The 14,077-nt window shown below is 56.1% G+C and overlaps 2 protein-coding genes across 3 annotated transcripts in view; one reads left to right on the plus strand and one right to left on the minus strand.

Annotated features, from left to right (window-relative positions):
* The window catches only part of LOC138224561 (uncharacterized), a 277,799-nt gene that overhangs the window by 94,163 nt on the left and 169,559 nt on the right, over positions 1-14,077 (minus strand). The window lies entirely within an intron of this gene.
* On the plus strand, positions 3,940-13,566 carry dbpb (D site albumin promoter binding protein b). Its single transcript, XM_069182876.1, has 4 exons — positions 3,940-4,665; positions 7,736-8,137; positions 10,135-10,379; positions 11,523-13,566. Exons 1-4 carry the CDS (start codon positions 4,557-4,559, stop codon positions 11,736-11,738), a joined length of 972 nt encoding a protein of 323 aa, XP_069038977.1. The 5' UTR covers positions 3,940-4,556; the 3' UTR covers positions 11,739-13,566.

Genomic DNA, 14,077 nt, shown 5'->3' on the forward strand with positions numbered 1-14,077 from the left:
TTGTTTTTTATGGGTTTTAATTTGTACTGTCGTCGCTGTCCGGGGAGGGGAGTGATGGGGGAGGGGGCGGGGACTGTGAGACTGGGCGGGGCTCCCCTGCGACCCGCCCCCTCGGTCCGTGCCCTCCCATTGGTCTGTCCGACCCTCCCTCCACACTCCCCCCGCCCTTCACTCTTTCAAAGCATAATGATCACGGTCATGTTAACGATTCTGTTCTTATTATTTTATTGCCTTCTGGGAAACAAAATGGTGGGGTGGGGTGGGGGGGGGGTGGAAAATTGGAACATCCGCAGAAATCGAATAAATTTTAAAAAAAGGATCCTGGTTCCCTGCTGTTCCTTCCGGTGCTCCGGCCGTCTTTTCTTGACTTTGAGCACTGAAAAGTATTCTGATTGTTTTCTGATCTCTGACTTGTCAGATCGCCTTACCTGGCTCTATGGACCCCGGGTCTGAAGAATCAGGAGACCGAATGGTAACCCACTAAAATAGTTGGGCTCCTCAGAAAAGGTTTCTGAAACGGCCTGTATTTGTATTTTGCCTCTAAATGGCCTAATCGCATCGACTAAGTGCCTGCAGCAGGACTGTCCAGACCTGGAGGGGTCAGTGTGTGTCTGCAGCAGGACTGTCCAGACCTGGAGGGGTCAGTGTGTGTCTGCAGCAGGACTGTCCAGACCTGGAGGGGTCAGTGTGTGTCTGCAGCAGGGCTGTCCAGTCCTGGTCCTGGAGGGGTCAGTGTGTGTCTGCAGCAGGGCTGTCCAGTCCTGGTCCTGGAGGGGTCAGTGTGTGTCTGCAGCAGGGCTGTCCAGTCCTGGTCCTGGAGGGGTCAGTGTGTGTCTGCAGCAGGGCTGTCCAGTCCTGGTCCTGGAGGGGTCAGTGTGTCTGCAGCAGGGCTGTCCAGTCCTCGAGGGGTCAGTGTGTGTCTGCAGCAGGGCTGTCCAGTCCTCGAGGGGTCAGTGTGTGTCTGCAGCAGGGCTGTCCAGTCCTGGTCCTGGAGGGGTCAGTGTGTCTTCAGCAGGGCTGTCCAGTCCTGGTCCTGGAGGGGTCAGTGTGTGTCTGCAGCAGGGCTGTCCAGTCCCGGTCCTGGAGGGGTCAGGGTGTGTCTGCAGGCTGTCCAGTCCAGGTCCTGGAGGGGTCAGTGTGTGTCTGCAGCAGGGCTGTCCAGTCCTGGTCCTGGAGGGGTCAGTGTGTCTGCAGCAGGGCTGTCCAGTCCTGGTCCTGGAGGGGTCAGTGTGTGTCTGCAGCAGGGCTGTCCAGTCCTGGTCCTGGAGGGGTCAGTGTGTGTCTGCAGGGTGTCCAGTCCAGGTCCTGGAGGGGTCAGTGTGTGTCTGCAGGGTGTCCAGTCCTGGTCGTGTTCCTGGCCAGCCTGCAGTGACAGTCAGAGACCAGAAGGGGGCGCTGAGAGACCAGGCTCTGCTCTTCCACCGAGCGCGGATCCTGCGAATGAACTCGCAGCGCCTTCCACAGCTTCCACTCGAGATGTAGTTGTGTGGTTTCAGGTGCACTGTGTCTGTGGACTTGTGTTGTATTTTATGTGTGCAGAGTGTGTTGTATTTGTGCGTGTGGTATTGTATCTGTGTGTGCAGAGTATGCTGTGTTTGTGCGTGTGGTTTTTGTGTGCAGTGTGTATTTGTTAGTGCAGTGTGTGTGTGCAGAGTGTATTTGTGTGATATTGTGTTTGTGAGTGCAGTGTGTTGTGATTGTGTGTGCAGTGTGTATTTGTGTGCAGTATGTTGTGTTTGTGAGTGCAGTGTGTATTTGTGAGTGCAGTGTGTTGTATTTGAGTGTGTTGTGTTTGTGAGTGCAGTGTGTATTTGAGTGCATTGTGTTGTGTTTGTGAGTGCAGTGTGTGTTTGTGAGTGCAGTGTGTATTTGAGTGCATTGTGTTGTGTTTGTGAGTGCAGTGTGTGTTTGTGAGTGCAGTGTGTTGTATTTGTGAGTGCAGTGTGTTGTATTTGTGAGTGCAGTGTGTTGTGTCTGTGCGTGTAGTGTGTTGTTTGTGAGTGCAGTGTGTATTGCGTGCACTTCGCCTTGTTTCTGCCTGCCTGCGAGCGGCCGAGCGCTGCGTGTCGATTTGTTCGCGTGTCTGATCCACGGTCCCTTCACACGCTCGCACCGCCGGCCTCACGCGGCCCGGGCATGGGGTACGGCGGGGGCGGGGCCGTTGACCTAGTTTTGTCCAATCGGAGGGCGCCGCGGGAGGGGCCTGACCTACTTTTGCCCAATCGGAGCGAGGGCGGCGGGCCGATGGGCTGCTCCCGCGCGTGCCGGGGCCATGTGCGCGTGGCCGGGGGTGGGGGCGCTCAGTCTTAAAGGAGATCGTCTCTGTCGGCCGACAACACTCCCGCTCACGTTTTCAGCGGATTAAAGGCGAGTGCCGGACTCGGAGGCTGGGAATGTGATTAATGCCGTCGATATAACGCTCCTTCTTCCATTCCTACTCCATTCCTTCTGAGCCTGAGGCGCATGTTCGCAGATAATAACCGCCGAGATCACAGAGATCGAGCCGTATACAGAGCACTGTGGAGGCGAGTACAACAGCACACAACATGCAATTCGGGTCTCCTGAATCAGCACAGTGCTCAGTGTTCAAGAGTCAAATAACAATCGATTATATTTAGACAATACAGTCAGTCAAGTCCCAGTACAGTAGGACAATCCCTTTACAATAGGAGCTACAGTCCCAGTGCAGTAGAACAGTCTGTTACAATAGGAGCTACAGTCCCAGTGCAGTAGCCAGTCTGTTACAATAGGAGCTACAGTCCCAGTGCAGTAGAACAGTCTGTTACAATAGGAGCTACAGTCCCAGTGCAGTAGAACAGTCTGTTACAATAGGAGCTACAGTCCCAGTGCAGTAGAACAGTCCTGTTACAATAGGAGCTACAGTCCCAGTGCAGTAGAACAGTCTGTTACAATAGGAGCCACAGTCCCAGTTGAGTAGACCAGTCTGTTACAATAGGAGCCACAGTCCCAGTACAGTAGAACAGTCGTGTTACAATAGGAGCTACAGTCCCAGTACAGTAGAACAGTCTGTTACAATAGGAGCTACAGTCCCAGTACAGAAGAACAGTCGTGTTACAATAGGAGCTACAGTCCCAGTACAGTAGAACAGTCTGTTACAATAGGAGCTACAGTCCCAGTGCAGTAGAACAGTCCTGTTACAATAGGAGCTACAGTCCTTCAGTCCTGTTAACTAGAATAATATATAATGAATATAATTCTATCATATAATAATATAAAATGTATACAAAATGATCTACAGTACGATAGAAGTATGAGACTTTATAGTAATCGATCAGAGCAGGCTCTTGTGAGTGTGTAATGCCATAAAGCATTAATCACGTGTGATTTGATCATAGCCGTGTCTACTTATTATTATCATTATTATTTGTTTTTTTTAAGTGTTTACACATCAGAAAAAAAAGGAGACAGAATATTGAAACAGATACAGAAACAGACACACCTCACAGCCGGAGGAATTCACGACGATAAAAGCTGAAAATTAGGCTTTTGACAGATTCCCAGTGTAGGTCTCGCCTTTCCATTCCTTTAATTCCCCATAGAGATGGAATCAAAATGAATTCAGCTTGAACAGCAAGAACAGGGGGAGCAGTTAGACCATCGCCTTTACGGATTTCGCCAAAATAATTGACAGATTCCGAATAAAAACATTATTATTATTATTATTATTATCGCACACCCCCGTGCTCGTGCAGCTGGCCTGGATCTCGGGCCGGGCGGAACCACGTGTTCCGACACGCACGAGCCGGCTGCGGGAGCACGTGGCCAGTCAAGGGTTAACGCCGCGCGCAGCGGCTGGGCGGGACTCGGGCGGTGACGTTGGCTCGGCGCGGGGGGGGGGGGGCGTGTTCTTGCTGCGCGCTCGCCAAGCCGGGGCCCTGTGTTTTGAAGGGGGGTGCTGGAGGGGGGGGCTCTCCCCCTCTCGGGGTGTCGGCGGTCGCTGCAGACCCGCGGGGTCCCGGGGCGCCTCTGCGCGAGCGGGCCGCAGGTCCGAGCGGGGAGGGGGCGGGGTTGGGGGGCGTGTCCGGGGGCGGGGCGGGGCCCCGGAGCGGCCCGTGAGCGCTGACGTCACCGCCGCGGCCCGTGTTCGTTCCAGCTGACTCTCCCGTCTCGAGATCGCTCTCGCAGTCCCGTGGACTCGCGCGCCTGCCAGGCGAGGGGGTCCGTGTGTCTCCAGCGCGAGAGAAGCGGGGCTCCCCCCTCTCTGCTGCGAGGACAAGCCTCGAGTGGGTCTGCATCCACGCACGGATCCGACACGCTGCTGGAGCGACCGGAGAGGAGCGGTTCCGATTGCAAAGGAATAAAACCGGCTCGGCTCGGACCCGGACCCGCACAGCGAACTTTGTTGACCTGAGCGAGAGGCGGAGAGCGCGCACCGGCACCGGCACCGAACCCCAAAGCGAAACGAGCAAGACTCGACCCGCTGGGCTGCCCGGAACCGAGCCCCCCCGCCCACGGCGAGCTGCAGAGTGGGCGGCCGCCACGACCCGCGCGTCCGTGCCGCTGCATGCCCGCGGCTCGCTGACACACTCACCCGCATGGCCAGGCCCGCTCCGCAGCTGGTCCCGCCGGACCCGCACTTCAAGTCCCTGCTGCAGCTGCCCCTGAAGGCCGAGCCGCGGCCCAGGGCGGGCGGGGACGCCAAAGGTGGGTTCGGGCCCGAGGGGGCTGTCCCGGCCGCTCCAGGGGTCTCTCTGGGGTGGTCTGGCCGGACCCAGAGGGACACAGGCGGGTCAGTGTGGTGAGCAGCCATCCTGCTCAGGTGTGTGTGTCAGTGTGTGTCTGTCATAGAGAGAATGTGTCTGTGTGTGTGTCTGTCAGAGAGAGTGTGTGTGTCAGTGTGTGTCTGTCAGAGAGAGTGTGTGTGTGCGTGTGTGTCAGAGAGTGAGTGTGTGTCTGTGTGTGTGCCTGTCAGAGAGTGTGTGTGTCAGTGTCAGAGAGTGTGTGTGTGTGTCGGTGTCTGTCAGAGAGTGTGTGTGTCGGTGTGTCTGTCAGAGAGAGTGTGTGCCTGTCAGAGAGTGAGTGTGTGCCTGTCAGAGAGTGTGTGTGTCAGTGTGTGTGTGTGTCAGTGTGTCTGTTAGAGAGAGTGTGTGTGTCTGTCAGAATGTGTGTGTCAGTGCCTGTCAGAGAGTGTGTGTGTGTCAGTGTGTCTGTTAGAGAGTGTGTGTGTCAGTGTGTCTGTCAGAGAGTGTGTGTGTCAGTGTCTGTTAGAGAGTGTGTGTGTGTGTCAGTGTCTGTCAGAGAGAGTGTGTGTCTCAGTGCGAGTGTGTCAGTGCGAGTGTGTCTGTGTGTGTGTCTGTCAGAATGTGTGTGTCAGTGCGTGTGTGTCAGAGAGTGAGTGTGTCAGTGTGTCTGTTAGAGAGTGTGTGTGTCAGTGTGTCTGTTAGAGAGTGTGTGTGTCAGTGTGTCTGTCAGAGAGTGTGTGTGTGTCAGTGTGTGTGTGTCAGTGTGCCTGTCAGAGAGTGTGTGTGTGTCAGTGTGTCTGTTAGAGAGTGTGTGTGTCAGTGTGTCTGTTAGAGAGAGTGTGTGTCAGTGCTCCTGGGGATGAATTTTTAAAGCGTGTCTGTGCAGTATGAGTCTGTCTTGTTCACAGCCTCACTCTGCCTGTGTGTGTGACCCTCACTCTGCCTGTGAGTGTGTGTGCGTGCGCGTCTCACTCTGCCTGTGTGTGTGCGTGTGCGCGCACGGGAGCGCGTCTCACTCTGGCTGTGTGTGTGCGTGACCCTCACTGTGTGTTTGTGCGTGTGTGTGTGTGCGCCTCACTCTGCCTGTGTGTGTGTGTGCGCCTCACTCTGCCTGTGTGTGTGTGTTTGTGTGTGTGTGTGCGCCTCACTCTGCCTGTGTGTGTGTGTTTGTGCGTGTGTGTGTGCCCCACTCTGCCTTAGCTTGTGCTGGTGTTTTGTTTTGTCCTTTGCTCTGTAAGAAAGTGGTAAAAGAACAAACTGCTTAGTATTAGCTGACAAAAACATGCAGGCTGTATGAATTAGAATGATTCTGCCTTTGCGAAGGTCAGATATGTCCTCAAGTCTGATCCGCTCCAGGTGTGACAGTGCAGTCAGTCAGACTCCCAGTGTCCAGCAGTCTGATCCGCTCCAGGTGTGACAGTGCAGGCAGTCAGACTCCCAGTGTCCAGCAGTCTGATCCGCTCCAGGTGTGAGAGTGCTGTCAGACTCCCAGTGCGCAGCAGTCTGATCCTCTCCAGGTGTGACAGTGCAGTCAGACTCCCAGTGCGCAGCAGACTGATCCGCTCCAGGTGTGACAGTGCTGTCAGTCAGACTCCCAGTGTGCAGCAGTCTGATCCGCTCCAGGTGTGACAATGCTGTCAGACTCCCAGTGTGCAGCAGTCTGATCCGCTCCAGGTGTGACAATGCTGTCAGACTCCCAGTGCGCAGCAGTCTGATCCGCTCCAGGTGTGACAGTGCAGTCAGTCAGACTCCCAGTGCGCAGCAGTCAGATCCGCTCCAGGTGTGACAGTGCAGTCAGTCAGACTCCCAGTGCGCAGCAGTCTGATCCGCTCCAGGTGTGACAATGCTGTCAGACTCCCAGTGTGCAGCAGTCTGATCCGCTCCAGGTGTGACAGTGCAGTCAGACTCCCAGTGTGCAGCAGTCTGATCCTCTCCAGGTGTGACAGTGCAGTCAGACTCCCAGTGCGCAGCAGACTGATCCACTCCAGGTGTGACAGTGCTGTCAGTCAGACTCCCAGTGTGCAGCAGTCTGATCCGCTCCAGGTGTGACAATGCTGTCAGACTCCCAGTGTGCAGCAGTCTGATCCGCTCCAGGTGTGACAGTGCAGTCAGACTCCCAGTGTGCAGCAGTCTGATCCTCTCCAGGTGTGACAGTGCAGTCAGACTCCCAGTGCGCAGCAGACTGATCCGCTCCAGGTGTGACAGTGCAGTCAGTCAGACTCCCAGTGCGCAGCAGTCAGATCCGCTCCAGGTGTGACAGTGCAGTCAGTCAGACTCCCAGTGCGCAGCAGTCTGATCCGCTCCAGGTGTGACAGTGCTGTCAGACTCCCAGTGTGCAGCAGTCTGATCCGCTCCAGGTGTGACAGTGCTGTCAGACTCCCAGTGTGCAGCAGTCTGATCCGCTCCAGGTGTGACAGTGCAGTCAGTCAGACTCCCAGTGCGCAGCAGTCTGATCCGCTCCAGGTGTGACAGTGCTGTCAGACTCCCAGTGCGCAGCAGTCTGATCCGCTCCAGGTGTGACAGTGCAGTCAGACTCTCAGTGCGCAGCAGTCTGATCCGCTCCAGGTGTGACAGTGCAGTCAGACTCTCAGTGCGCAGCAGTCTGATCCGCTCCAGGTGTGACAATGCTGTCAGACTCCCAGTGTGCAGCAGTCTGATCCGCTCCAGGTGTGACAGTGCAGTCAGACTCTCAGTGTGCAGCAGTCTGATCCGCTCCAGGTGTGACAGTGCAGTCAGACTCTCAGTGCGCAGCAGTCTGATCCGCTCCAGGTGTGACAGTGCAGTCAGACTCCCAGTGTGCAGCAGTCTGATCCGCTCCAGGTGTGACAGTGCAGTCAGACTCTCAGTGTGCAGCAGTCTGATCCGCTCCAGGTGTGACAGTGCAGTCAGACTCTCAGTGTGCAGCAGTCTGATCCGCTCCAGGTGTGACAATGCTGTCAGACTCCCAGTGCGCAGCAGTCTGATCCGCTCCAGGTGTGACAGTGCAGTCAGACTCTCAGTGCTCACCCTGTATCACCCTCTACCTCCTGCAGAGAAGGAGAAGCCGGCAGACTCGGATGATGACCCCTCCGCGGGGGCGGGGGCGGCGCGCCCCGCGGCGCAGTCGGCGTTCCTGGGGCCCCTGCTGTGGGAGCGCACGCTGCCCTGCGACGGCGGCCTGTTCCAGCTGCAGTACATGGACCTGGAGGAGTTCCTGACCGAGAACGGCATGGGCTGCCTTCACGGCGCTACCCCCCCGGGCCCCGCGCACAGCCCGCCGTCCGCCGCGCCCGGCCAGAGCTCGCCCCCGCCCTCCTCCTCCTCCTCCTCCTCCTCCTCCTCTTCCTCCTCCTCGCTCATCATCGCCATGGACACCCCGCCACCCGCCGCCACGCCGCTCCCGCCACAGCAGGGCATGATGGGAGGGGAGTGTCTGCGGGGGACCGGTCACTCAGGTGGGTGTGCGGTCTGTTCCAGACACCCACAGCTCTTTGTGTACAGAGCCCATCTCCTCTTCTGTCCTGAGAGAACTCCCCTGCAGAGTCCCATCCACTGACTGACTGACTGGACACTACAGCACAGTGACCCTGACTGACTGACTGACTGGACACTACAGCACAGAGACACTGACTGACTGACTGGACACTACAGGACAGTGACCCTGACTGACTGACTGGACACTACAGCACAGAGACCCTGACTGACTGACTGGACACTACAGCACAGAGACACTGACTGACTGACTGGACACTACAGCACAGAGACACTGACTGACTGACTGAACACTACAGCACAGAGACCCTGACTGACTGACTGGACACTACAGCACAGTGACCCTGACTGACTGACTGGACACTACAGCACAGAGACCCTGACTGACTGACTGGACACTACAGCACAGAGACACTGACTGACTGACTGGACACTACAGCACAGAGACACTGACTGACTGGACACTCCAGTACATGAACACTGCACTGAGAGAGAGAGGGGTTAATACAGACACACTGACTGGACACTCCAGTACATGAACACTGCACTGAGAGAGAGAGGGGTTAATACAGACACACTGACTGGACACTCCAGTACATGAACACTGCACTGAGAGAGAGAGGGGTTCATACAGACACACTGACTGGACACTCCAGTACATGAACACTGCACTGAGAGAGAGGGGTTCATACAGACACACTGACTGGACACTCCAGTACATGAACACTGCACTGAGAGAGAGGGGTTAATACAGACACACTGACTGGACACTCCAGTACATGAACACTGCACTGAGAGAGAGAGAGGGGTTAATACAGAAGTGCTGGACAGCCGTGTGTATTGAGGTGGAGAGAGAGGCAGTGTTCTTCTGTGATTGGGTGCTGTTAAGTCTGCTCTCTCACACAGTTGGGACATGTGCAGTTCACGTGTTGAAGCAGGAGAGAGAGAGAGAGAGAGAGAGAGAGAGAGAGCTGCAGGGTGTGATGTCCTGGTTTAGCACACACACTGCAGAGCTGCCAGAGCAGCGACAGGAGTGTCTAACAGCAGTGTTAGACATACAGAGTGTGTTCAGTGTCAGCATGTTTGTACTCTTATTAATAATAGCGGGCTCCAGCAGCTCTGCCTGCGGCTCCTGGAGCTCACAGCCTCACTCTCACTCGCATCTGTACGCTGAGGGCGGTGGGAGTGTGGAACAGGCAGCCACGTGTGGTGGCCTGGGCCTGGGCCGCTGTCCAGAGGTCGCGTCTCGGCCTCAGAGGAAAGACTCTACAGTCAGTCAGTCAGGGTCTCTGTGGTGTAGTGTCCAGTCAGTCAGTGTCACTGTGCTGTAGTGTCCAGTCAGTCAGTCAGGGTCTCTGTGCTGTAGTGTCCAGTCGGTCAGTGTCTCTGTGCTGTAGTGTCCAGTCAGTCAGTCAGTGTCTCTGTGCTGTAGTGTCCAGTCAGTCAGTCAGGGTCACTGTGCTGTAGTGTCCAGTCAGTCAGTGTCTCTGTGCTGTAGTGTCCAGTCAGTCAGTCAGGGTCACTGTGCTGTAGTGTCCAGTCAGTCAGTGTCTCTGTGCTGTAGTGTCCAGTCAGTCAGTCAGTGTCTCTGTGCTGTAGTGTCCAGTCAGTCAGTCAGGGTCACTGTGCTGTAGTGTCCAGTCAGTCAGGGTCTCTGTGCTGTAGTGTCCAGTCAGTCAGTCAGCGTCTCTGTGCTGTAGTGTCCAGTCAGTCAGTCAGTGTCTGTGTGCTGTAGTGTCCAGTCAGTCAGTATCACTGTGCTGTAGTGTCCAGTCAGTCAGGGTCACTGTGCTGTAGTGTCCAGTCAGTCAGTCAGTGTCTCTGTGCTGTAGTGTCCAGTCAGTCAGTGTCTCTGTGCTGTAGTGTCCAGTCAGTCAGTCAGTCAGTCAGTCAGTGTCTCTGTGCTGTAGTGTCCAGTCAGTCAGTGTCTCTGTATCCCTGACTCCTCCCTCTGTTTCAGGTGGTCAGGCGTCTCCTCCTGACCCCTCCTCCTCCTCAGCCTGTCCCCCGACTCACGACCCCAGCGGTGGCGGGGGCAGTGAGGTGCTGGTGAACTTTGACCCCGACCCGGCGGACGTGGCGCTGTCCAGCGTGCCGGGCCAGGAGGCCTTCGACCCTCGGCGACATCGCTTCAGCGATGAGGAGCTGAAGCCACAGCCCATGATCAAGAAGGCCAGGAAGATGCTCGTGCCCGACGAGCAGAAGGTAAATTTTTCAGCTGCTGTCCACCACCTCTGGACTGTCCATGCGACTGTCCACTACCTCTGGACTGTCCACACAACTGTCCACCACCTCCAGACTGTCCACACTCCAGACTGTCCACCACCTCTGGACTGTCCACGTGACTGTCCACCACCTTCGGACTGCCCACTCTCCGGACTGTCCACCACCTCTGGACTGTCCACACAACTATCCACCCTCCAGACTGTCCACCACCTCCAGACTGTCCACATGACTGTTCACCACCTCCGGACTGCCCACTCTCCGGACTGTCCACATGACTGTCCACCACCTCCAGACTGTCCACACTCCGGACTGTCCACCACCTTCGGACTGCCCACTCTCCGGACTGTCCTCCACCTCTGGACTGTCAACACGACTGTCCACCACCTCCAGACTGCCCACCCTCTGGACTGTCCACATGACTGTCCACCACCTCCGAACTGTCCACATGACTGTCCACCACCTCCGGACTGTCCACCACCTCTGGACTGTCCATGCGACTGTCCACTACCTCTGGACTGTCCACACAACTGTCCACCACCTCCAGACTGTCCACACTCCAGACTGTCCACCACCTCCGGACTGTCCACATGACTGTCCACCACCTCCGGACTGCCCACTCTCCGGACTGTCCACCACCTCTGGACTGTCCACACAACTGTCCACCCTCCAGACTGTCCACCACCTCCAGACTGTCCACATGACTGTTCACCACCTCTGGACTGTCCATCCAACTGTCCACCACCTCCAGACTGCCCACCCTCTGGACTGTCCACACGACTGTCCACCACCTCCGGACTGCCCACTCTCCGGACTGTCCTCCACCTCTGGACTGTCCACACAACTGTCCACCACCTCCAGACTGCCCACCCTCTGGACTGTCCACATGACTGTCCACCACCTCCGGACTGTCCACCACCTCCGAACTGTCCACATGACTGTCCACCACCTCCGGACTGTCCACCACCTCTGGACCGTCCATCCGACTGTCCACCACCTCCAGACTGCCCACCGCAGGACCGAGGCGTGTGCTCAGGGCGAGCAGGGGGGGGCTGGGGGGGAGCGGGGGGAGGGACGTCGGGGTGCCCTTTCTAACGCGCGCTCGGCGCCCCCTGTCTGCGGCAGGACGAGAAGTACTGGAGCCGGCGGTACAAGAACAACGAGGCGGCCAAGCGGTCGCGAGACGCGCGGAGGCTGAAGGAGAACCAGATCTCGGTGCGCGCGGCCTTCCTGGAGCGCGAGAACGCGGCGCTGCGGCTGGAGGTGGCCGACATGAGGAAGGAGCTGGGGCGCTGCCGCAACATCCTGCACAAATACGAGACTCGGCATGGAGCACTGTGAGGGGAGGGGCCTGGAGGAGGAGCCAGGGGAGGGGCCACCGGGAGGGGAGGGGCTGGGAGGAGGAGCCGGGGGAGGGGTCAGGGGGAGGAGGGGCCGGTGGGAGGAGCCAGGGGGTGACGGGCCATCGGGAGGGGAGGGGCCACCGGGAGGAGGAGCCACTGGGAGGGGAGGGGTCAGGGGGGGAGGCGAGATGGGGGGAGGAGCCACTGCAAGGAGGAGGGACCAGTGGGAGGATGAGTCGGGGGGAGGGGCCAGGTGAAGGGGAGGGGCCAGGTGAAGGGGAGGGGCCAGGTGGGGAAAGGTGAGGGAGGGGGAGAAGGGGAGGTCTGACTCTGGGGGGGAATGAGACGAGACTCTGCAGAAGGATCTTGTATATTTTTTGTAGGGGAAGAGCGAGAGGGGACAGAGTCAATCTTTGGAAATATTTTTGTATATTTTTGTATTGGGGGTGAGAAGTGTGAGTGAGGGAGAGAATGGGACCCTGCTGTGATTTTTAACCAGGAAACATTCTGTATATTTTGTATCAATGGAGAGAGATTGTGTGGAGGGGAGGGGGGGGTCAGGTTTAATTTGGTCATTTGTAGAAATGTGTAATTTTAATTTAGCTGTGGGCTCGTTAAAGCACTTAATTGGTTATCTTAAGTTTTGTTTCCTAGCTCAGTGTGTGTCTGTCTCTGTGCTGGGCACAGCGATGGAACAGGCTGGCGAGAGAGGTCTTGGGAGAGACGAGAGAAAGAGAATGACAGTAGACGCAGGGGTGACGAGAGGGCATTGGGGATGGCAAGCAGTCTGATGGAGCATAGGGACAGAGGGACAGAGGACAGGCCACACAGACAGAGGGACAGAGACAGGAGACACAGACAGAGGGACAGGATTCACGGACAGGACACAGGATGGGGTCAGAGACAGAGTGGGACAGAGGACACACAGACAGGCCACAGGAGAGGGTCAGAGACAGAGTGGGACAGAGGACACACAGACAGGGCACAGGAGAGGGTCAGAGACAGAGTGGGACAGAGGACACACAGACAGGCCACAGGAGAGTGTCAGAGCTGGAGTTAGTCTGGTCTCTCTCCTTGTCTGTGTGTCTGTCTCTCCGGAGGCCAAGACACACCAGGTTAGAATTACCTCAGACATGAAGCCGCCCTCTAATACCTTTGTAATAATGGTTATCTGTTCCTTTTTGTTGTTATTATTAGCATTGTTAATTCTTATTGTTGTCATGATTATATATAGATATTTTTTGCATTTCTTCTGAGACTTTTGAAAGAAATGCCCTCTCTCATTTTCCCGACCTCCTTGTATTTAAACACAAAAAAACTACACTTCCCATGAACCTGTTCACTGCCGGCATCATCCACACGGAGATTACACCGCTGCCTGAGGTGCATTGTTGGTGATGTAGTTTTGCTTTTTTGGGATTTAGAAAATGACATGGGAGGTGATGCCCTGTTTTGACTCCAGTCACTTGGAGGCTACTTCTTGGCCCCCAAGGGATTGTGGGAGATGGAGTCCAGACTGAGGCAAGGAGCTGAAACACAACTGCACGGTACTTTTGAACTAGTTATGCAAACCACAACTCCCATGGGGCTTTTGTCCATCATCGTTAATCACAGTGAATTTCCTGCCTTGGAGGAATTGTGGGTAATGTAGTCTGGCTTTCAAAAAGCGGATTACATGTAGCAGTCTACTGTGACATCTGGCGTTGTGGGCAATGAACTACAAGTCCCATGAGCGGAACACCAACTGCACCTGTTTTACCCAAAGGGGTGGTGGGAGATGTAATCTGACTGTCAATACGGAAATAAAGGATTATCCTTTCTCACCAGTAGAGATCACGCTTTATTCGCCCTGTGCGTGTGCCAGCCTTCTCCCCCATCCTCCGCCAGCGAATCCGTTTCCAAAGACGACGTCTCATCCCCACGGGAGCTCTGTCTGTGTGTGTGCGAGAAGCGATCTCAGCCCTGTGAGCTGCCTGTCTGTGAGAGTGACAGAAAGTGTGCGAGAGTGTGTGAGTGTGTGTGCGAGAGTGTGAGAAACAGACAGTAGGTGTGATCTCAGTGCTGTGAGCTGCCTGTCTGTGAGTGTGAGAGTGACAAGAAAGTGCGCGAGAGTGTGTGAGTGTGTGTGCAAGTGTGCGAGAGTGTGAGAAACAGCAGATGTGATCTCAGTGCTGTGAGCTGCCTGTCTGTGAGAGTGACAGAGAGTGTGCGAGTGTGCGAGAGTGTGAGAAACAGACAGTAGGTGTGATCTCAGTGCTGTGAGCTGCCTGTCTGCTTGGCTGGAGTTTGGAGTGACCTGAGAGTGTGGGCCAGTTCTACAGTAAACTACACTTCCCA

The sequence above is a fragment of the Lepisosteus oculatus genome, chromosome 23, assembly GCF_040954835.1.
Source record: "Lepisosteus oculatus isolate fLepOcu1 chromosome 23, fLepOcu1.hap2, whole genome shotgun sequence".
NCBI lineage: Eukaryota > Metazoa > Chordata > Actinopteri > Semionotiformes > Lepisosteidae > Lepisosteus > Lepisosteus oculatus.